This window comes from Rutilus rutilus (genome assembly GCF_951802725.1).
Source record: "Rutilus rutilus genome assembly, chromosome: 1".
In the NCBI taxonomy this organism is placed as follows: domain Eukaryota; kingdom Metazoa; phylum Chordata; class Actinopteri; order Cypriniformes; family Leuciscidae; genus Rutilus; species Rutilus rutilus.
Window position 1 is genome coordinate 58,606,810 of NC_140209.1, and position 25,414 is coordinate 58,632,223.

General features: G+C 37.4%; 2 protein-coding genes across 4 annotated transcripts in view; both read right to left on the reverse strand.

Moving 5' to 3' along the window:
- Nucleotides 1-7,827: 7,827 nt before the first annotated feature.
- The window catches only part of LOC311293306 (uncharacterized protein), a 59,465-nt gene continuing 41,878 nt past the window's right edge, over nt 7,828-25,414 (reverse strand). Inside the window, exons 1-5 of one of the 2 annotated variants that reach the window (XM_084413471.1) lie at nt 16,751-16,863; nt 16,023-16,231; nt 15,806-15,850; nt 8,916-9,260; nt 7,828-8,837 (exon numbers count right to left, since the gene is read on the reverse strand). In XM_084413471.1, coding sequence (XP_084269597.1) covers nt 8,392-8,837; nt 8,916-9,260; nt 15,806-15,850; nt 16,023-16,041 — 855 coding nt within the window. In that variant the 5' untranslated portion in view covers nt 16,042-16,231; nt 16,751-16,863 and the 3' untranslated portion in view covers nt 7,828-8,391. Of the gene's footprint in view, nt 8,838-8,915; nt 9,261-15,805; nt 15,851-16,022; nt 16,232-16,750; nt 16,864-25,414 lie in introns of those variants that run through there. The other variant, XM_084413470.1, reaches the window with a different exon arrangement.
- LOC311293282 (uncharacterized protein) overlaps nt 18,581-25,414 on the reverse strand; it is a 35,300-nt gene continuing 28,466 nt past the window's right edge. Inside the window, exon 5 of one of the 2 annotated variants that reach the window (XM_084413434.1) lies at nt 18,581-18,962. In XM_084413434.1, the coding sequence (XP_084269560.1) occupies nt 18,848-18,962 (115 nt within the window). In that variant the 3' untranslated portion in view covers nt 18,581-18,847. Of the gene's footprint in view, nt 18,963-20,373; nt 21,193-25,414 lie in introns of those variants that run through there. The other variant, XM_084413436.1, reaches the window with a different exon arrangement.

Sequence of the window (25,414 nt, forward strand, 5' to 3'; positions counted from 1 at the left end):
AAGCCACCGTTATGGTGATGGGTGTTTGCTTTAGTTGGGCTCTTGACCCTTACTGTATGTTATTAATTTTAGACTCTGTTTGTCTGCTGTTATTGATTTAAAACAGTCAAATGAACAAAGAAAAAGTGTGATCTGATAGTGTTGGTTATGTTTTGACATAATCATGCTGTGATCTGAAAAAATAAACTTATTGTAATAGTTTGGTGTAACTTGTTTGCAGCAGCTCTGTGATTCTATTGATTCACATATGATTATCAGCATTTTTCTTATAATCCAATATATTTAATAAACATTGTTCTGATCAAAACACTTTCTAATGTATTTATTTAGAAACACAGATATCAATAATCAGCCTGTGAATCTCAACAATGGTGACAGTAATAAAGCATGTTGCAGTCGCTGCCACCAATCACAACTCATTAATGGCTCCCATCATGCATTGCGGTATGAATAAATTATGATCTGAATTGTCTATGTAATTTACTTTTCCTAATTGAATACTTTGCTCATCACCATTGTTGAGATGCATAGACTGAATCTTCATGTCTGTGTGTGCCTAAAAGAAAGATTTAAAAAAAAAAAAAAAACTTTTAAGAAATCCTTTATATTATATCTAAAATTCTGGATATTTATGCAGAATCACAGTTATGCTGTAATCAACAACATCAATCAAACCAATCAATCAAAACAATCAAAAACTTAAAGTTCAAATGATGATTGTCATAACATAATCAACGCCATCAGATAACTTTTTTTCTTTGTTCATCTGGCAGTTGTAAGTCAGATACAGCAGCAAAACAAAAATTAAAGTTAATAATTTAAGGGTCAAGAGCCCAACTAAAGCAAACACCCATCACCATAACGGTAACTTACAATTTGAGATTTTCTCCTTCAGTGATTCTGCTTGTTAACATCAGGTGTCTTCAATAATGCGCAATCATCACTCAATTAATCACTTAATTATCTCATTAACTTCAACAATCTTGAGTGTGGACTCATATACACTCCCAGGAGAGTTCATTTAACACTGGAGTTTTTGCTGTGATGACGCACCATCTGAAAGCAGGTGAAGGCGGTTTACTAATCAAGAAACCGGCTTTACTGACGAGAGGCGCATATCAATGTCATGCGATATATCGCCCAGCCCTAATAGATATATGACAGAAATAAAGTCAGTCTGGTTAGTAATAAGTGAAGCTGGTAATGCTGTTTGTGGAGTTGTTTAATCCTCCTCTGCTGAGATCTTCACAGATTTAATGTCTTTTTATCTTCATCTGATTTAATTTAAGGCTGTGGCTGAAGTCAGTTGTAGTTCTGTTTCTCTTTCCTTCAGTGATTCTGCTTGTTAACAACAACAGGTGTTCATCACTAATACTCAATCATCACTCAATTGATCACTTAATTGTCTCATTAACTTTAACACTGCTTCAGTGTTACTTTAACTCCATGTAGAGTGGGACCATATGTGCTCTGATCAGTGTTGATGTAACACTGGGGAATTTACTGTGAGGGACCGAGCATCCAAGGCTTCTAGCGAAACTTTTTGCTGCTTCTTTCCCCCTTTTCCAGACTCCGAAAGTTTAAATTAGATCTTTTAAAATTTAAGAGAGAGTCAAATCTAAATAAAATCTTTAAAGTTTTATTAAAAATGTATCCTCTACTTATCTTCCTAGAAGACTTCTGTGTGGTAGAAATGATTTTGCTTAAATTTAACCTAAGGTATTATTTTTACTAAACAGCATCTGGTCAAAAAATTTACAGTTTTAGATTTTATTTATACAAAAATATTCAAGCAGTATTTTTGTCCATGCAACATGCTTTCAAAGTTTGTCACCAATGTATTATTATTATTTATTTTTTTTAGAAATCCGAGGACTCGACGTTGCTCTTATTTAAATGAAGTTGTCTCTTTTAGAAAATCCCCACACATTCAGAGACTCAGTGCCTCTGTGGTCCTGCATAAGTGAAGTTTGTCTTGAGTGAATATTTCATTTTACTCGTCTTAATTCAAAGCATGATCTTACTTTTTCTACGGTAGCTATGTTATATTATATTAATATATCATTTTGACTTTTCTTGTATCTCCCGAACTATCCTTAATCAGTGTGAAAACACACAGGGTGAAACCCTTTACTGAGAATATACTATCGGTTATCTACTCAAAATATATGTAGAATTTTAAAATGTTAGCATTTGCTGATGCGACAGGCTGTCTGTCTGCTGATCGCATGAAGAGACTTTGGGGAGAGCTGATGATACTATAGCAGGAAGCATGACCTCTGACCCCCTCGATTTTAGAGGGTATTAAAGACCCTACAAGTTGGTCCTTAATTTCAGAAGTGTAAATTATAAAACAGCATTTTTCAACCAAGTGAATCTACACATGAGAGTGAAGGGTTGGGGTCAGAATCCCATGTCTCTTCAATTTAAATCTATGTATCCTTTTAAAATGATTACTATATTCTTATTAAAAATTCATATCCATGTATTCATATAGTCTCTGTAAGTGTTTAACCATTTTCTTTTAGGTGCATTCCAATGGGTTGTGCTCACACGCAAAACTCTCTAAGTTTGAGAGTCACTATATCTATATATCTGCATCTATATATCTGTCTTAGTTGACTTGCATAAGTTAAAGGTCAATATACATAATTTTACCTGATGTTCGTTAAGTGAACTTCCTCATGTGTATTTCTCTAGGGAGTAAAAGGGATTATTGTCGTTCCTGTTTTCCTAAGGAGTGAAATGTGTTATCAGTCTGTTATGATGTGCTGCTCTTCTGATAATGAGCTCAGGCCTTCTTCAGCCTTGAAGAGGACTGTTGTTCGTTAGTATTGTGTGTGTGCGTTTGACGTTCTTTGCAGGTTCTGAACTCATGTGATGTACAACTTATGGACTCGAAAACACCACTCTCAGACCCGGAGAGGTCACCGCGGACTTAAATCTCAGAGTTGGGCGACAGCTGTTCTGATTAACGACGATATACCCACTTATCTATCTGCTATGGATTATTGTTTAGACTTTATGTTCTCTTAGCCAATCAGAAGTAAATGTTTATGTAATGCATGTCTGGAGAGGGGAGTACAGTTGTCAGACCCAGGACCAGATATGATGAAAGAAGACCAGGAGTCGTGAAGTTCAATCTAATAAGTAAAAATTTACTGAAGAATAATTTGCAGTTAAATTGGTAGAGCCAGCGTCAAAGTCTCACGAGGAGGTCGCAAGCTAACTCTACCTTACACAAAAAATATTACAACAATTATACCTTTTCCAAGGACATGCATTACATAAACATTCACTTCTGATTGGCTAAGAGAACATAAAGTCTAAACAATAATCCATAGCAGATAGATAAGTGGGTATATCGTCGTTAATCAGAACAGCTGTCGCCCAACTCTGAGATTTAAGTCCGCGGTGACCTCTCCGGGTCTGAGAGTGGTGTTTTCGAGTCCATAAGTTGTACATCACAGAGTTCAGAACCTGCAAAGAACGTCAAACGCACACACACAATACTAACGAACAACAGTCCTCTTCAAGGCTGAAGAAGGCCTGAGCTCATTATCAGAAGAGCAGCACATCATAACAGACTGATAACACATTTCACTCCTTAGGAAAACAGGAACGACAATAATCCCTTTTACTCCCTAGAGAAATACACATGAAGAAGTTCACTTAACGAACATCAGGTAAAATTATGTATATATTGACCTTTAACTTATGCAAGTCAACTAAGACAGATATATAGATGCAGATATATAGATATAGTGACTCTCAAACTTAGAGAGTTTTGCGTGTGAGCACAACCCATTGGAATGCACCTAAAAGAAAATGGTTAAACACTTACAGAGACTACATGAATACATGGATATGAATTTTGAATAAGAATATAGTAATAATTTTAAAAGGATACATAGATTTAAATTGAAGAGACATGGGATTCTGACCCAACCCTTCACTCTCATGTGTAGATTCACTTGGTTGAAAAATGCTGTTTTATAATTGACACTTCTGAAATTAAGGACCAACTTGTAGGGTCTTTAATACCCTCTAAAATGGAGGGGGTCAGAGGTCATGCTTCCTGCTATAGTATCATCAGCTCTCCCCAAAGTCTCTTCATGCGATCAGCAGACAGACAGCCTGTCGCATCAGCAAATGCTAACATTTTAAAATTCTACATATATTTTGAGTAGATAACCGATAGTATATTCTCAGTAAAGGGTTTCACCCTGTGTGTTTCCACACTGATTAAGGATAGTTCGGGAGATACAAGAAAAGTCAAAATGATATATTAATATAATATAACATAGCTACCGTAGAAAAAAGTAAGATCATGCTTTGAATTAAGACGAGTAAAATAAAAAATATTCACTTATGCTGGACCACAGAGGCACTGAGTCTCTGAATGTGTGGGGATTTTCTAAAAGAGACAACTTCATCTAAATAAGAGCAATGTCGAGTCCTCGGATTTCTTTTAAAAAAAAGAAAAAAAAACCTTGGTGACAAACTTTGACAACATGTTTCAAGGACAAAAATACTGCTTGAATATTTTTGCATAAATAAGATCTAAGACGACTAAGCTCTGCTTTTGCTTTAAAATTGTAACGTTTTTTGACCAGATGCTGTTTAGTACAAATAATACCTTAGGTTAAATTTAAGCAAAATCATTTCTACCACACAGAAGTCTTCTAGGAAGATAAATAGAGGATACATTTTTAATAAAACTTTAAAGATGTGATTTAGATTTGACTCACTCTTAAATTTTAAAAGATCTAATTTAAACTTTCGGAGTCTGGAAAAGGGGGAAAGAAGCAGCAAAAAGTTTCGCTAGAAGCCTTGGATGCTCGGTCCCTGTGAGGGTCCACTGTTAAACAGAGCGAGCTGTTGGGTGTTTGGGACGGTGCTGTTGTCTCCATTGATGAAAAAGCAAATATATTGAATCAGTTTACAACCGCAGGAGCTTCCAAAGAACGCAGTCTGTTTCCTGTGGGATTGCGCTCTGTGCGGTGATCTCATTCCTGTCTCTCTGTCGATCTAAGAAACACTCTTTAGATATTCAGCTTTAAACTCACTGCATTTGTAAACCACAACATTCAACGCATTTCCAATAATGGTTTCCAATTGTATGTGTAATTTGATTATTTGTTCTTATTTTATTACTGACTGCTTACTTGCCTTTAATAATGTTTTACACAATTCACATTAATTTGGCTTGTAGTTTTTGTAGTATCAAAATTGGAATAAAGAATTGATATTTCACTGGTGTCTAAACATTTGTACCACTGACCCAATCCTCAGCACTGAGCCCTGCTGGAGCTGCTCTAAATATGTGCTGTGCTATTAAATGAAAGATAAAATATGACAGAGCAATAGAATGAACAGTGAAAGTAACAGAAGCTCAAACAATGCATTTTAGCAGGCTTAATTAAGCATGAAAATAACTGAAGGAAACATATATGTGATGAACAAATTAAGCCAACTAATATGATTTATGTCCTTTTGGTTTATCTTCTAATAGGCTACATTTAAAAAATTTGAAATGCAGTGAAAATACAGGTTTTCGGTATCGGCGAGTACCAAAAATGGGAGTATCGGTATCGGACTCGTTCTGGAAAAAGTGGTATCGGTGCATCCCTAATCATCATCACCCTTCACAAACAAGGAACAGGATGCAAAAAGATAGCGAAGAGGCACTAAATGTTCCTGGAGACACCGTTGGAAGCAAAGTTCGCAAGTTCAAAGTTTAAGGAACAACGTCGTAACTCGCTGCTTAACTATCATAGCCTATATGATGCATTGTTGAAGAAATCAACTAGCTAGTCAGTCACGACTGTTCCTGAAACCATAGTGTCGCAAAGAGGTCGTTCAATCACGTTGGTTTATGACGTCGCGCACGTGGTGAAGGAATAACTTATTTTAATGAATCAGGGGTGCGTTTCCCGTACAACTATATAGCTCGCTGCTTAACTACCATAGTACGATGCATCGTTGGAGAAATCAACTAGCTAGTCACGACTGTTTCCCGAAACCGTATGTTGCAAAGTATCGTTCAACCACGTTGGTTTATGACGTCTCGCACGTGGTGGACTAATAACTTATTTTAATTAATCTGTTTGAGATCGAATTAACGCTAGATTTTGTCATATAAGTTACAGACATGGCATCTGAAAACCATTTCTAATTTTTCTCAGTTATTTTGCTTTATTACCAGACTCAATATTTGGCTCGTTCTTAGTAGAGCACGCTCGTATGCGCAGTCTTCAAAAACGGTGCTTTAAATCTCTTGACAAACTAAAAGACGTAAATTACATTTGTATGTATTCTAAATAAATAACAGGGGTTATACTGAATGTCAGCTTGCTTATTTTGCTAAAGATAAGGATTTATTCAGTCTACATCTCATGTAAACTAGAAACTATGCTTCTGACCACAGGTCGAGAGCTGTCGTTCCAATCACACAAGTTTGCGATGCTGTTTGCGAACGTTCGTTGGAACGATGGTTTCGGGAAACACCAAATCGTTGAACTATGCTGATAACGACAGACTGAGCTTCCGACAACTCGTTCAGTTTTTATCTAAAAACATTTTCCCAGAGCATTTGAGTTAGACTGGTTTATAAGAGCACAATTATGAGCATAACGAGGCATCACAGTCACCTGACATGAGCCCATAGAAAATCTCTGGTGAGATTTGAAGAAGTCGGTAAGAATATTACTGATCTGGAGGCCTTTGCTCATGAGGAATGGGCTCAGATTCCTCAGAAACGCTGCCAGAAGCTGGTGTCTGGTTATACATCTCGTTTGCAGCAGATCATGAAAAGGCTGTTCTTCTAAGTACTAAAGATGCTTGCCATGAAGGGGTTAAATAATTTTGAGACTGCATACGTCATTAAAAGTAGCATTTTCAGTTAACATTTGTTGTGTTGATTTATTTAAATTTGATTTGTTCATTGCAAATAGCTGAAAGTCTGTAAATGTTACCAATAAACCTGATTTGCAATGGGGGTTGAGTAATTTCAATTACAACTTTTTTTATCTATTTCAGATAAACTACTCTTCTCACATACTGTTTTTCGCCTACTATAAATGGAAGTATGCGATTTCGGATGAAGCCTGAAATAGTATCTCAAAATACGTCACAATCATGGTGCATTGTGGTCTATGGATCTGACTGAAGTGTACATGTTGAGTAGACTCACTCCCTCGGTCAAAATCGCGGGGTCGAGGGTCTGTCCAAATGTACTTCCCTCGTCCACTTGATGAAGTTGAACACACTTCGAAATGGTGGCAGGGATTCACCCGAGGGGAAGTGCTTTAGGGAAGTCCACAAGTTTACAAGTTTATGGCTGCATCCAAAGTGCCACATGATACTGACAACATGGAGAATGTAGTACATCTGTATTACATTCATACTACACACATTCATACTAATAGAACATGCTTTTTTAATGGCCGTGAAGTAATTACTTATTCAAAATAAGTACCTACTCAAAAGAGTAAGCAATTTCGAACCCAGCCGAGTCTAAAAGTGGAGTTAAATGCAGACAAAGGATCTTTCAAAATCAAATTCCGACAGCCTTCGGCAGTGCTTGATGACGTGGATGCAGCCAACCGTAGTTGAAGCTAATCTCTGCAGGACAACAAGTCTAGCAAGACTTCTGTACTACACACAGCACATACAAATAATCATTTTCCTAAACTGGAATTGACACTTTTCTGTAGTGAGCATTTTTTGGAGCTTTCATTATGTGAGTGTCTCAGTATTTGGCCACTTTAGGATACGTTTCACACCTATAATGCCTTCACGTCACGTCACTTTTTCAATTTTCTTATGAGTAAAAATAAGGTCTGTGGTAAATATAACATGACGATATTTTGACGTTTTGTTCTACAACGTACACTGCACACACAATCCAAACTGCGTTATCTAGTTACTTATTAGAAACATACGTTTTCAAAACATTTTCGCCATGGGTGTGTGTAGAACATGTCAAATTATGTTAACCGCAGACTTGATCTACTCATAAAGTGAAACACCCCATTACAAAACCACCTATAGTGTAGGGATGGGCTTTAGACTTGGGGACCAATCAGGTTGCAGCCTCTCCAGTGCATGAACCAATCAGAGGCAGTCAGGGAAGTCACCAGGTCCGAAATAAAGTATATGTTCAGTGTCCTGCTCAGTATCTGTCTGGCTGTCATGTAAATCAGCGCAACATTTTTTTAGCAGCCATTTTGAAGTGATTTATTTATAAACTACATGCATAACACACACATGCATGATCTTATGAACAAGCGTGGGTGCCATAAAAATCACTCGTGATTACAATATAAAACTGAGAACCAGCAATAACAACAGGCTCAAGCACAAATCAGTATAAACGGACACCTCATTTTAGCCAGTCATTGTTTTGTGCGTGTCTGTCACATACATTTGAATAACATTCAATCTTTCCGACATAAGAGAGAGTTCCTCTAACATCTGTCTTTGATCCTTCCGAATATTATGGATTTCATTTGACAACACTCTGAAATCCCTTTGCATTCCACGAACTGAATTGATCAACTCTGCGGAATCCGCTCTCCGCAACACCTCAGTCTGACGGAAAACCTTGATGAACTCTTGAAAACAGGCGGTTATTGCGGTTTGTAGCCCGTTCGTCTTCTGGGTGACCGGCTGAGCCGAAGAACTGTTACTGCGTTGAACAGCATTGACTGCTTGTCTGAGCAAGTATTGGCGTCTGCCGTTGCTGATGGCTTGAGATAATTCATAAGCTTCGCAAGCGGCAATTTCTCCATTGATCCATAGCTCGGCGCATCTCGCATCGTAATCTTGTACGCCTGTGAAACAATAAAATATACATTTGAATCCAAGCACACGATGGTTAGAGATGCTGCATTCGGATTAGTAATACATACTTTCTTTCTCTGTGTCCTCCGACAGTTTCAAACGACGTTTGACCGGAATCCCAGAGGGGTTTTCTGATTCCCTCTTCCGCTTTTCCCCAGATGTCGAGGTCCCGTTGGACTTGGGCTCAAGATTTGGGGCTGTTGTAGCCTGTGGTGAATCCCGTTGCGTCACAGCTACACCTTCGTCACAGGGTGTGGACCCGCTGTTATCGCCACTCAAAGGTACCGATGCCTCGGTTATGAGGTTATTCGGGGCGGCTGCTTTTTCAGTTACACACAACCCGGGGACATCTGGTGGCGTAACAAGCTTACCTTGAGTTGTGTCCTCTTTGCCGCCTGTTAGAAGACGAGCCTCTGAAAACAGAAACAACCCTCGTTTAGCAGGTTGTGTAGCCTATTAAAAAGGGCTTAAAAGAAAACTATAGGGGAACAATAGGCTTCCAATAGCCCTGCAGTCTTTACTGGTTAAGAGATCATGTGTGAACAGGACATAAATACCGGTAATAAATTTACGTTTCATATAGGAATGCACGATATATCGGCCACCATATCGGTACTGGTCGATATATGTTCATTTTTAATGTTATCGTTATTAGCCCGATAAGAAAATTTGATCTATATATTAAAGCCGATAAATAATGGATTATTTCCTTCAGCTGAGACACTTCAGATCAAACTGTTCGCCGTGGTGTTTTTGAACTGCTTGAAATATGATTGGAATCACTTCAAAAAAGGAAAATACAGTTCAGTTCAACATGTGCAGCGCAGATCTGTCATATAGGCTACATAACATTATAATGAGAACATCATTATAATTGTGTGCTTGGGACATGGATTTTAATGGTGCGATTTTTGTTTTTGTAATCCGGCTCTCAAAAAATTCTATAAAAAATTTGGATTTAGATTTATCGGCCAATATATAAAGAATTATCGGTTACCAGTATCGGCCAAAATTTTTATATCAGTGCATCCCTAAATAAATTGGTTCTGCCGATTTCCCGGTATGAGAAGTTGTTACATTAGCAGTAAATTACCGGTATGATGCTGTGTGTGAACAAAGAATGAAGATTAGCGGTATGAGCACGTACGAGGTCCGAACGCGCTGACGCAAAGTCCCTTTGCTTTTAACGTTTTTTTTCTTCGTAAACATGCGCTAGATTGACGTGAGACTGTTGCGCCGCTTCTCGCGCTCGAAACCCTGCCTTCTTTTCCCTTCATCATCACTGAGGCTCTGCAGTTAGCTTACTATTGCATACTATATTAATGGATTAGTTCACCCCAAAATGAACATTTCCTAATAATTTACTCACCCCAATGCCATCCAAGATATCCATGTCTTTCTTTCCTCAGTGGGAGAGAAATTATGTTTTTTGAGGAAAACATTTCTGGATTTTTCTTCTAACAATGGACTTCATTGGTTACCATCGTTTTTAAGTCCAAATCAATGCAGTTTCAAAAGTCTTTGAAGTGTTTAAACGGGCTGTACGCGAACACAGCTGAAGAAGAGGTTGTTATCTAGCGAAACGATAGGTCATTTTCAAAAAAATATATAATTTATACACTTTTTACCTTCAATAGTTCGGATTGAGCTGATCAACAAACGGACAGGGAACTACGTCATCACGTTGAAAGGTCACGCCGGCGCCGGTAGAAGTACCGCCCCACTGTTTACAATGCGACCGTTCGTAGGAGGATAGTTCAAATAGTATTGTTTGCTATTATATATATAGTAATAGTATTCAGTGAATATGAATAGTAGTTCAAATAGTATTGCCGGCGCAACCTTTCAACGTGATGACGTAGTTCCCTGTCCCTGAACCGTATTGATCATCCCCTTAGCCTGTCACTCAGAAGTAAAAAATAAATAAAAAAAGACAACAAAAATTGTTGTCAAATTGGACAGATAATGAATCTAAGGCCCTGTTTACACCTGGTATTAAGATGCGTTTTGGTCAATCGGATCACAAGTAGACGAGGGAGACACATTCCTGTTTACACCTGGTGTTTACACCAGTCTCTTTTGTCCACTTTCAACCACTTCAGCCCTGATTTCTTCAAGTGGAGGGTCTATGAGCGGTTAAATGTATGTTTTTTTTTCAGATCTTTAGATCTAATGGACAAAAAAGCTCTCGCAATTTACATATGAACATGACGGGAGACAACTGAAAAACACACGGAGAACATGAGCTTTCGTTTCTGCTCTGACAGCCGCAAGACCAGGCGAACGCTGTGAGTGTGTGTTAGAAATCAGGAATGATGAGAGAACATTGTGCTTGGTACGTTTTTCATCTTCAAACCGAACTCGGGTCGCTCTTCCCATATTGTTTACTCATTATGTCAGTAGGCGGAGAGAAGACAGTGTTTTGTGGCTGTTTGAACGCATTAGACCACATGACCAAAGCAATCCGGTCAAATGCATTTTTGACTACCTCTGGAAGTGGACAAGCTCAAAATGTTTTCGACCCCGTTTACACCTGTATTTAGCGTCATCCACTTGTGATCCGATCGATCAAAACACATCTTAATACCAGGTGTAAACAGGGCCTGAAGCACTTCTCTTCCAGATGGATGAAGAAAACGGTGCAGCATTTAAAGGCCATTTCCAATGATTGACATCACAGAGTTTACCGGTATTTGGGTACCGATGTGCGATTGGTAACTTACCGGTAAAAAGACGAAACTCAGTTGCTTGTGTGAAAAGCACATTTGTGTATTTACCGCAAAAGTCATTCAGGTAATTTTACAGTAATTTACTGGGATTTCGGCGTGACAGGAGCTAATATTTGTTCCAGAAAGCCGTCAAACTCCAATTTTAACTGATGTTTAAACAAATGATTTATACACTGTAAACGCTGGTTATTTTAGTGTTGGTTATTTACAGGTCATGATAGTAAGACAAGTCTTTGTTCAGGCGATGGTAACATTAGTTGATCTCCAATGTTTAAAAAAGCTAATTCACTGCTGGTAAAGATGGGCTTTTAATTAAAACATGGCTGTCTATGCAGTAGAAATGTGATTTTGAAGTTGGAGCTACATGACTAGAGGAAACAGAAAGAGAGCTGTGGCGTACACCCCTCTGTCGAACCTTTCCGTGAGCGGGAATTCCAAAATTAAAGTTCATAAAAGCCCTGGAGCCGTCAAAATGCAAATTATGCAAAATGGCATCGCGGAAACAAACAGGGATATCTGGATGCAGTTAACACAAAGAAATGTACACATTGTTAATTTACAGATACAACCGACAGTCACATTACAAAGCTGGTTAAAAATCAGCAACCTTATTCTTTAAATCAATAACATCTTAAGCAGTTTAAAGAAGCAGTGCACACGCTCCGCATGGAGGGGCCGTCCTACAAAATGTCCTAAACACTAAAATACTATAGGGTTAAAATAGTATAATATATGTAATTTGATGATCTTGTGTAGCTGATCACTGTCAAGAGAAAAAAAGGCTATCATTTAAGGCCACTATAGCACTGTTGTGTTGCCCATCTTAAAGAGAAGATTAATATTATGCACTTAGATCTTTCTTATCACCAAATTGCTATCAAGAAAGCTAAAATGAGCCTCATGTAAAAAATATCTAACTAAAAATTAAATCACGGTCATTATGTGACATGCTAGTATCAACATGAATAGATTTGGAAGTAAGTTAATAAGAAATGTCTTTGAAACAAATCACACTTTTTTTGTTTGCAAAAAAAGTTTGCATTTTTGGTGGCAGGAATAAGTGATATTTAAGCAATGAACATTTAAAAAAAAAAAATTTTGGTAATAAAAAAAAAAAAAAAAAATCACATTTCATTATAAAAAAAATTCAGTGATTTATATTCAGATTCCAGACATTTTTATTTACAAAATATTCAGTCCGTTTAAAAATTCCACCTGAAGAAGAATCCGGCCCCCAGGTGTGTCCACAACATATAATCTGGCCCCCTTTAAACTATTTTTGAGCACTTCTGTTCTGTAGGCACTGGTTCGTGGGATCATCGCCCCCTAGTGGCAAACCATTCAAATTTCAAAGCCTTTATGACTTAAAGGGATAGTTCACTTTGAAATTAATGATATGTTTTAGCTTACCTCAAGGGCATCCAAGATGTAGATGTCTTTGTTTCCGCAGTAGTTTCAATTTTGATATTTTTAGGTCAAACCGTTCTTGTCTGTCAGTCATATAATGCAGGTCTATGGTCACTGTCTCAAAACACAAGCACAGAGTCCAAATTAAAACAATTCCCCACGTCCAAATGAAACAATTCCCCATCATAAGTACACATTGATGGCCTAAGACACGAAACGAGCGGTTTGTGTGAGAAAACGAACACGTCCAAATGATCTGACGGCGCGGGCGGGTATAGATATATACATAGATGTCGCCTTGGCTACGGTTTCGTTCCAATGAACTGCAGTAGCCAAGGCGACATCTATGTATATATCTATACCCGCCCGCGCCGTCAGATCATTTGGACGTGTGCTGTTTTCAAGAGATAACAACGATATAAATACTGTTCGTTTTCTCACACAAACCGCTCGTTTCGTGTCTTAGGCCATCAATGTGTACTTATGATGGGGAATTGTTTTAATTTGGACTCTGTGCTTGTGTTTTGAGCCAGTGACCATAGACCTGCATTATATGACTGACAGACAAGAACGGTTTGACCTAAAAATATCAAAATTGAAACTACTGCGGAAACAAAGACATCTACATCTTGGATGCCCTTGAGGTAAGCTAAAACATATCAAAAATTAATTTCAAAGTGAACTATCCCTTTAACGAAGCAGAATTCACATAACTCTGTAAGTTTGCAAATGTTGTGAAGCTTCACGAAGCGGTGTTTCAAAAGCGTCCATTGCTAAGTATAGGCTATGTTATGATGATCACTGCCGGTATATAGACATGCAGAAAGATTAAGACACGAAACAGAGAGATATGTTCTTTCATATGCAGCCTGGATACAGCAGGTAAGAGCTTGGTTGGACCTTAATTATAAATGCAAAACAATTGTTTTATATGCCACTCCATTTTTTCCCCCAATTATGTCATTTAGAAACACCATCCCTGTTTGTTAAAACAACATCTTGTGGATTTTTAGACATTCTTATAGAGAAGAATATCTTTGATGTATTACATTTTTTTGTAAAACTGCATGTATTTGAGCACAGACACATTCTTCTATACACCCAAGTGAAACAAGATAATATAAAGCTGGTTGTTTTTGAGTATAATTAAAGGTCATTTTACTCTTTCCCCCCTCACAATCTCTGTTTTAGATCCCTACCCCCACAACATAAAGCACATTCGACCAGGCATTAGGTGTAAACGAGTTGGAGGGAAGGATCATTGATTTCAAAGAGCCAGAGACTCTTTACCAGACGTCTTGTTTTCTGGCACAGCATGAATTGTCCTGAATGATGTCGTAAACAGTGGTCTATCTACTTCTCGTGTGTGTGTGTTAGATGCCCCCCATTTGGATAATTCTCATCCATGCTTTAGATCAGTGGTTCCCAATTCCAGTCCTCGTGACCCACTGCTCTGCACATTTTGTAGGTCTCTCTTATCTGACACACTCAGTTCAGTTCACGGAGTCTCTCCTAATGAGCTGATGATCTGGTTCAGGTGTGTTAAATAAGGGAGACATACAAAATGTGCAGAGCAGTGGGTCACGAGGACTGGAATTGGGAACCACTGCTTTAGATAAAGACACCGGCACTCAGTTGGCACACAGCAGACTTTAGGTGTAAATGTTCAAAACGCGATTACGTGTAGCATAAATGGCAAGCCGTTTTGACTTTTATTCATTCCCAGGAATTGAATTCTTGATATCAGGAATTAAATTTCTATTAGCTAGTAACAATGGCAATTTTTGATACCAAGAATTAAATATCAACTAGTCAAAACTATAATTCTCACTAGTTAAATATCACCATAAGCCCCCAATCAAACTCAGTTGTTGATATCAAAGAATTGATTTCCTGCTTTGTTGAAATTCCAATTCACATAATCAGAAATACAATTCTTACTAGTAAAAACCTTTATTTTTGATTTCAGTAATCACTTTGTTACTAGTGACAATGTTAATTTATGATATCGGCAATGTGATTGAAAGCCATTTTAGATATCTGAAATTACTCTCCTTATTATTGATATCAGAAATAACAAAATTGTAACATGTTGAAATACATTTAGATATCAAGAATTAGCATTTCAAAGAGTGAAAATGTAATTCTAGATATCAGGAATTTATATTTTTACTAGTAAGTAGTTACTGATATAAAAAAAATAAGATTTTTCTAAGCATTGTTTCTGAAATGTGAATTTCAACTAATAAGAAATAAAATCTTGATATCAACAACTGAATTTAATCAGCTTATGATGATGTTTCACTAGTGAAAATTACAGATATCAAGTATTGTAGTTTTTACTAGTAATTTAATTGACATCAAGACGAGTTATGTCATCATTGATATAAAGAATTACATTTTAACTAGAGAAAATTGAATTGCTGATATCAAGAATGTATTCATACTTTCCACATATCGTTGTAATTGATCATTGTAACGTAGAGCATAGTTAGATCAGTCGAAATTAGGTTTGTCATACTTATTTTTATCCGTCGGATTCACTGTTTAACTTTAAAGATTTTTATTAGAGTCTTTGGTTTTCACTGCCTCGTTTGGATAGCTACTTTTCTCTCGACCAAACGCTGTTTTTGCTTCTTTTTTAACAAACAACAAAACATCTCAATACTATTTACCACGTGTTCCCCCACATTGTAAAGTTTTGTGAGACAGCGTCAACACACGGAGAATGAGACAGTAAGTTAAGAGATGAGAGAAAGAGAGATGTTTCTAACACAAGCTACGAGAAAAGCAAATGTGTAGGTCTAAATTAGGCTACTTACCAATAGTTGCACTGTCTTCGCCGATTAGAGGAAGAGCTCCGTCAGCTGGGTAATGAGAATAAAACATCTTCTTTAGAATAACGAAACAGCGGATCGAATTCCAATTCGATTTCGAATGTTGACGTTAAATTGCATGTGAAAGCCACGTCAATCTTATACTTTTTTCATAGATGAATTGGCCTATGTCTTACTAATGTTTAAAATAAACGATGCATACCGTTTAAGTTGGTCCCCATTTTAGCGATGGTAAGTTAGGTCGCAGTAGTGCGCGATGGGTCGGTGCTCAGGCGATGGTAACAATGCGTTGTGCTGCTCTTCTCTCGCAACAAATGTTTTTAAACCATCCGCCCAAAATGTGGGCGTTGCAAGGCACACGTGCAAGAAGTGGGGGGTTTTCCGACGAACCGCACAGTGGGGGTTCTTCTTCTTCTTCTTCTATCCAATTTTACGGCGGTTGGCATCCAGCTTTTTGGTGCAGCACAGTGGGGGTCCTTCTTCTTCTTCTTCTATCCAATTTTACGGCGGTTGGCATCCAGCTTTTTGGTGCAGCACAGTGGGGGTCCTACCAAAAGCGCTTAAAGTCCGCGTGAACCGGAAGTTGCAAACGACTTTTCTCCAGTGCTGTGACATATTTCCCAGTGAAAAGGAATATTGAACAGAGGGCAGGGTTTTACTCTAGCGCTCCTCCATCTCCATCTCTCGCTCATTACAGACTAACGGTTTGAGGGGAGTGGTTAAGCCTTTCTCAACCCAAGCCGTCAAGCATACGTCATCAGGGAAGGTCCTCCAAGGCAGAGAGGAGGGGCATTTTCAGATTTTGATTAAAGATTACGAAGCCAAAACATTTTTTTTCCGTGTTTTAACTTGCACGGATTAATTGTTCACCACAAGACTAGTAATATGCGCTAACAAAGTAAATAGGGTCCATTTTGATTTCAGTTGGACTTTAACACTGAATTACTCTCGGGTTAAAACCGTTTTATAATAATTGAATGCTGGCTGTTATCCAGTCTGTTTCAGAAAACCCATCAACAATGAAAACAAATGTTTATTTATGCTTGAAAAATGGGTCCCATAGCCTAGCCTAAAGTAACGCGTTAAGCCTGTTTTATGCTTCTGCGTCGAACTGCCGCCGTAGCTACGTCGTAGGCTGTGTGTAGCGCGCGTACCCTACGGCGTACCCTGACGTGCACCTCTCCAAAAATGTAACAACGCGTCAATTCCTTTAAGGCCTCATTATACTTCTGCGTCGGACCTACGCCGGAGCCTATACGCCGTAGGCAACGTGTTTGTTTTAATTTATACTTCTGTGTTGTTGTCCGCGTTGACGCGCACCTAGGGAGCATGTGAAACCCCGAGGGAGGGGTTCTGGCAGACCAATCACAGCGCTTGTGTCCGTGTAGAATTGACGCGTTGTTACATTTTTGGAGAGGTGCACGTCAGGGTACGCCGTAGGGTACGCGCGCTACACACAGCCTACGACGTAGCTACGGCGGCAGTTCGACGCAGAAGCATAAAACAGGCTTAAATAGGCCTTTACTTTTAAGCGAGTTGCAATGGCATGCGCTGCCGCTGTGTAAACATGATGGGTATTGTACTTCTAGGCTAATGTGAGAATAAATTTACTCATCTCACTTGCACTAAAACTGATTCAGTAGGCTATTCCTCAAAAGGAATAAAAAAAGATTACTTGAACCTGCAATTAAAATGTAAAAAAATAAGAATATACTTTATGCATTTAATCTCACTTTATTAAGCAATGTCTTTGCTGCTGACCTTCGATGATCCAATTAAACCATACTAATAAGCAAAAATAAGTTACCATCAAATTTTTTTTGTTTATTGCTGAAGAGTGCTGACCTTTCTTCTCCTGCGATCCAGAACAGCAGCACCACTGAACGGTTTGTTGGAGTGGCGCCCTCTACTGTACAGGTGTGAATTAGCATTTCCTTCAGCCTTCACTTTTGGTGTGAAAGAGCCTTTACATTGGCCAAAAATAGCTCTGTTTTTATATTAAAAAGCACTTTTGATAAAAGTAACACAATTAGTGACTTTTTAAGGGAGTCCCCCATGGGGGTATCTTTATGTTTAACTTTATTACTGCTTGAACAAGCCTAGACAAGTCAAGACATGCCTGAACAAGTATCAGGGGGACCGTCTTTAGGTGGAGAGACTCACTTGTTTTCTTGCACAACACGGACTGTGATTGATTAAAAACACACACCTATGGGCAAATGCCTTTAATACATCAAACATGCAGAAATAATCTAAAACAAAACCTCTCTCTCTCCAGTTTCTCTATACCAGATACTCCTACTTCCATTTTCTAAATATTGCAGAGCCGAACTTGAGCGTTTCTTGCGCTTGTATTGGACGCTTTAAAAATAACTTTCCCCAACACAGTTACAAGAGAACAATCTCAATAACTGAGGGAAAATACAAGAACAACAAATACTATTTTAATATGTATAATATATATATATATATATATATATATATATATATATATATATATATTCAAGTAAATATGAACAAACAAGTTATAATAATCTACTTAGAAATTGCAACATAGTAAAATAGTACGAATATTCCATTTGCATTCTGTATAATAGATTTGAATGATTCATTAATTCATATCAACACAACCAGAATGCTAATGCAGACTATTCACATTCCCCATTCATGCACTAAAATACGAGTAATATGAATAAAAAAGCAGTGGTCTCACGACCATGTCAGCTGAACAGAACCTGCGTCTCACACAGAAAGTGTTTTAAACCGTGATCATGTTTGGAAAAAGTCAGGAGATCAAGCTGAACTTTTCACACTATCATCTTCCGGTTGAAAGTTTTGCAAGAGTGAAACACCGCTTAACCCTCAACTCACATTATTACTTTGACACAGCTGGAACGACCTTGACCCTAAGCATAAAAGTGTCAATTTAAACAGAACATGAGTGCTACAGATGTTTACTCAGGGGCAAGTGCAGTGTGACAAGCCCATATTCTGTCCTATATGAAACTGTGTGTGTGTGTGTTCAGACTAAAGAGAGTAAAGTTTGAGCTGGTCCTCCATGTCTCCCTCCGTCATCTCTCCGAATGTGTCCTGGTTTTCTCGGAGCAGTTTGAAGATGGCAGCCAGCTGCTCCTGCTGAACCCTACGACACAAACACAACAGCATAAACAATCACACACAACGCTATCTGCAGTCTTCATCATTTACCAAGTCTTTGTCTCAGCTCAAAGAGGGCTTTAAAATCCCCCTGTAGTCTATTTTATCCCTTAAAACTCACATTTGATCACTAAAATTATATATTTAAAAGTTTTTCATGCCTTTAAATAGCTTGAATGTAACTCTACACCCTTGCCTCATTTAGTATACGCGGTTCTATGAATATGCAAATGAGCCCCGCCTCCACTCACTCACACCAGCTCAGAGATCCACTGGTTGTCGATCACACGTTGATCTGATTGGTTACAAGGTAGTTTGTGACGTCAGAAACACCAGCGATTTCAAACCGTGTTTTTGAGACTGTCTTTGATTCACTGCAGTTTTAAAGGGATAGTTCACTTTGAAATTAATTTTTGATATGTTTTAGCTTACTTCAAGGGCATCCAAGATGTAGGTGTCTTTTTTTTCGCAGTAGTTTCAATTTTGATATTTTTAGGTCAAACCGTTCTTGTCTGTCAGTCATATAATGCAGGTCTACGGTCACTGTCTCAAAACACAAGCACAGAGTCCAAATTAGAACAATTCCCCATCATAAGTACACATTGATGGCCTAAGACACGAAACGAGCGGTTTGTGTGAGAAAACGAACAGTATTTATATCATTGTTATCTCTTGAAAACAGCACACGTCCAAATGATCTGATGGCGCGGGCGGGTATAGATATACATAGATGTCGCCTTGGCTACGGTTTCGTTCCAATGAACTGCAGTAGCGAAGGCGACATCTAGTGTATACATCTATACCCGCCCGTGGGCCCGTGGGCGGGTATAGATGTATACACTAGATGTCGCTTGGCTACGGTTTCGTTCCAATGAACTGCAGTAGCCAAGGCGAGATCTATGTATATATCTATACCCGCCCGCGCCGTCAGATCATTTGGACGCGGCTGTGTTCAAGAGATAACAATGATATAAATACTGTTCGTTTTCTCACACAAACCGCTCGTTTCGTGTCTTAGGCCATCAATGTGTACTTACGATGGGGAATTGTTTCGACCTGCATTATATGACTGACAGACAAGAACGGTTTGACCTAAAAATATCAAAATTGAAACTACTGCGGAAAAAAAGACACCTACATCTTGGATGCCCTTGAGGTAAGCTAAAACATACCAAAATTTTATTTCAAAGTGAACTATCCCTTTAAGGAGAAAATACTCAGCAATGGTGTCGACTTATGAATTTGTACATGGTTTGTCTTTAAACACCACACAGACATATAAACAACATTAAAAGCTTGATTTTCACCACTTTAACTAAAGGGAATTCATTCGAAACATTTATTTTTGTTTGGAGTTGCGGTGTATCAGAAGAAATGATGCTACAACAGACATTAAATCAAATTTGGCTCTTTATTGATATTACAAAAGCCATAGGGTGAATCGCACGAAACCCTGTCAAAGTCCCACTTCACCGCAAAATCGAAATTATATTCTCATTACAATAATGCAGAAAAAACCATTGCAAAAGCATGCAAAAAAACGTAATGGTTCTTAAAAAAAAAGAAGGCTTTTTTAATGCAAAATATAATTTATCCAATCTCTTCTGCTTCTGGGGTGAAATGTCTCCTGGACAGTAAAATGATTTTATGAGATTCACCCTTTTATTTTTTTAAACATTACCAACAACAGAAAAATCGATATGGTTTCTACATTTCATCATACAGATGTCTGACTCTGCAGTGTGAGCACATTTCCCATCAGCCTGTGATGGTCATAGCAGTGTGTGTGTGTGTGTGTGTGTGTGTGTGTGTGTGTGTGTGTGTGTGTGTGTGTGTGTGTGTGTGTGTGTGTGTGTGTGTGTGTGTGTGTGTGTGTGTGTGTGTGTGTGTGTGTGTGTGTGTGTGTGTGTGTGTGTGTGTGTGTGTGTGTGTGTGTGTGTGTGTCTCCGTCCACAAGGGGGCGTGATGGTATTTCAGAAGAGCAGGAACATACTATATTCAAATGTTAATGTTCTTTGGTGTTTTGCTTTAAGAAGCTTGCTATTCACAGGCAGAAATGCAAAGTAGCCTGTACAGAAAACAGAAAAAAAAACAGTTTCCATCACAACACATTTCAGAGACAGTCAAACGAAGAGGTCACTCCACAAAGGTCCTCAAGATTCATTTTTAGGGGACACACTTTTCCACACGATTCGACGACTTCTCACTCAGCGACTCTGAAAAATAAAAAACACAAGAATATTCATTCTCATAAACCAGTAAACATGAACTTCTTGAGGTACACACATTCCTTCCACACACACACACACGCATGAATTCAAACTAGCCTCAGAGAAACAAGACTATAGGCCAAAACAGAGCCATCATACACTAACCAGTAACTTACATATATATATATAACCGTAAAGGGTTCTGTCAGGCGCTTCATATCTAGACCTTTTTAGAGGTTCCATCATGGGATCATTTTATGGATTTGGTTTTAATCAATGTAATTTGAATTCATTCGACATTTTAGGATTTAAACAGCTCCTTAACATCACTAGAAAAAGTTTAAGTAAGTCGTTAAACATGAAAGTATTATGCTATCATTTAAGACATTTCTCCTTATATAGAATCTATTTGGCTCGAAGGGTTCTTTAAAATTGAGTCAAGAACCCTAGAGTTCTATATAGAACCCCATTGAAACTTTTTTTGTACTAGCAACTCTAAATTAAACAGCAAGACACTTCAGGTCAATAGAGTAACTAATGGATTTCACCATACTTTCCCCGGTTGATTGATCACAGTACATTCAAACAATTGTTCTGTATTACATTCCGAAATGTTTAAATATGCAAATGAAGCATTATCTAAATAAACATGCACTCATTTGCATAAATGTCCAGCACAATAAGGTAAACATTGCAAAAAAGCAGGTTAATGCTAGAGTTAAAGTTTTTTACAGAGGGGTTCTTGGGATTTCTCTTTTTATCACGCCATAAATCAGAAAATGGTCATCAGTCAGAATTTTTTTTTTCTAGGCTTTTAAGAATAAAATATTACAATACATGAAAATTATATGAACAAACTCTGTAAAAAAAAAAAAAAAAAAAAAATTCTGAATGTATAGTATATACAGGAATAACAGTGAGATTTCTCAGTGAAGGAGAAAAGAAAAATCATTTTAAGAAAATGGCATTTAAATATATACATTGTAATCAATATCTACATATGCAGATAGTTCTGAAAGAAGACAATTTATGGAAGCAAAAAAAGCCCAAAGTCTCAAAATTGACCAGTGCCTGAAAAAAACAATAGTTTTGCCTAAAGCGTCTCTCCTTGAAATGTCTGTAATTTATTTCTAATCATATTAAAAGGTACACTATGTTAGTCAATATATCATCAATACTTCTTCCAAAACATGCTTTTGTCTTACCCTGATTCACTGTGGTAAGTCTATTATAAGCGCTTACATTATAGACCTGTCGGGATGGAAATTGCGTATATATATATATATATATATATATATATATATATATATATATATATATATATATATATATATATATATATGTCACTCGCCAATTATAATTTTTTTATTTCAATGAAATTAATGTACTATATTTTAGATCGAAAATGTTTTATTCTTTAATTTGATGGTACTAAATTATATTTACGCTGTATTTATTCACTTTTTGAGCATAGACCTAAAAAAATTATTTCCAACTTAAACTGTGATAAATCTTGAACACTTTGGAGCACAGACTAAAGACGACACTTGGCAGATTATTGCTAAAGTGAAAAATGTTTTAAAAAGTGAAAAAAAAAAGTTTGTTATATGAAAAATGCACTGAATTTTTTTTTTTTTTTTTTTATGAAATATATATTTTCAAAAACACATTTTACTCTAAAACTGCAAGAAAAACAAATCTATAAATATTAACAAGTTGCGTTCCAAATTTGAGCTTGATATCTAAAAAAATGAGCTTTCAGTCACACTGTAAAAAATTTGTAACACTCCCAAATCAAAAATTTCAATTGACCGATAACATCTAAATTTTTCAATTGGCCCAAGTGAAAATCTGTACATTTAATTTTAGAATTTACAGAATTTCACTTGGGCCAATTGAAAAATTGAGATGTTATCGGTCAATTGAAATTTTTGATTTGGGAGTGTTAAAAAATTTTTACAGTGCAGATTTTGTTTAGATGCAGTACCAAACGTTTCCACTAGATGAAATTCGTCTCCCATTCATTTCCAATGCCGTCATTTTGACCACGAGGAGCTCACATTTTTTTTCAGGACAATTTACCCTTTTCGTATCATGTCCATAATTATTTGTGTACTCATAGCAAGTGCTTTACTAAGATTCGTACCATTCCGATGAAGTAAAAAAAAAAATCTAAAAAAACTAAACGTAAAACAAACGCCAAACAGAGGAGCGTCTGCTGGCAAAAAGAGATCGCGACAGAGCTCGTAATAAAACAAGAATCAACATTGGCTTGGCTTTGGAGATGGCGAGAACTGAGGGGTTTGAAATGTTGTAAAAGCGATGCAGAGATGATGGTGTTTTTATCACTCAACAGGAGTAAAGGATTTTATTGAACAGATAAACTGTCATATGCAGCTCTCTTCATTGTAAAGCATTATTGTGAAGGGTCATGTCATTATGGTTGTTGTAGCGCCGGGTTGGAACTTATTCTCAAGGAAGTAAGGTGTCCATTAATGGGTAAAGCTACAGTAACGTCTTCAGCTAGTCAGCCTGAGATCCTTTCAATCTAAACCGGTTATATCTCTTAAGCCTAGTGGTGAATGTTTTATGAGCAGTAGATTAATCATATTCATCCGCACAGACACACACAGTCAAAGCACATCCAGAACAATGTTCTTCAACAAAATGCATGCAGTTTTTTTTTAACCACTAGAGGGCCAAAAGTTACATAGTGCACCTTTGAGCTCTACCGCGTCTGTGACGAGCCGGTGATTTCAGTGAAAATCATAAAGCCTGAGTTATGAGAGATGAATCGATGAAGGAGCATGTCACTCACCGTTGGCAGCTCTGGTGTCGTGATGTTACTGGTTAAGGCTTGGCCGAGCGTGTTAGTGGAGCAGCGGTTGGAACTTTCAGGAGACACGCTTGTAGTCATGTTAGTAAAGTCTCCTAGCAAACACATCGGTTTTCATGCAATCAGGTTTAGTTGATTACGGCAAATCCAAATGATTCCACAAAGGCGTCATGCGACGAGGAATCAATTTTCCTTGATCTTTTGAGATAAAGGAGCCTGGCGTACAATGAAAAACTGTACACAGTATGTGCATCAACACATGACTGCCCGCATTTACACATCAATGACGCCTAGGGTGTTCAGAAACACACTGTTCATTTCAAAGGATCAGAGAGAGGCTGGACAAATGGTCATGAAAAACCTCAGGGTATAAAAAAAAAAAAAAAAATTCATATCAATAATAAAAAGTATGATATGATCGCTTTAATATTTTCTGAATGTGCCATTGTTTCCCATGCCGAGCACAAGAATGGTAAAAAAAAAAAAAAAAAAAAAAAAAAATTCATGCAAAGACATGCAGACATGAAGTCTACTTTCAATTTAATCTAAAGTATAATCAGCACTTCTCGCCTCTCTTTTGGACTACTTTGAATAACATTCTGTTATTTGTTCAAGTTACAGTAAATCTCTTCTAAATATACCTTTGACTGGGACAATCTATTATTACTACAACGAATCATGCAATTATGTATGCATTACTTGAAAATTGCATTAATGCATTATAGAATTGCGTTGAGTTGATCTCTATGTACCGCCAGGGTCGTGCATTATTCAGAAATGATGAGCGTCAGATTAAGAATATGAATATAGGTTTTAAACAATTGTATACAATACTAAATTTTTATTTAAGGACGTAAAATGCAATAGGTTTTATTAATACAGTCATTTTTTAGAATGAAATGCCCAGAAACATTTTCTCATATAACATTTTAAAGGTGGTGTAATGTTACCAGCAATCCTAACAAACATAATTCAACTAAATCACTAGCTATGTTTCCGTTCAAAGTTCAGAATTTAACTTGGAATATTGCGTAAAACATTTGCGAATAAAGCAGCTTTTCCATCCCATGTGTTCAAGAGAACAAAACCGCCACTTCCTGGGAAATTGCCACAAAATATCTGTAATAAAAATGGATCATGGATTTTTCCTCCATCATAACTGACTTGCGTCTTAGAGCGCAGGAAGATAAAGGAGCGCACAGATGAAACGCAACAAACGCTGTCATGGTGTTTGGGAATGTAATGCTGTGAGGAAATAAACAGAATAATTCCGATTAAAGACTTTCAGAATGATCAAACGCACGTGTGAGATGCTGTGACGTGATTGGTCCGTTGGTTACTCCAGTTATCCAATCACATCCTCTGTTGAGGCAAAAAGTCACGTGAGTTTTT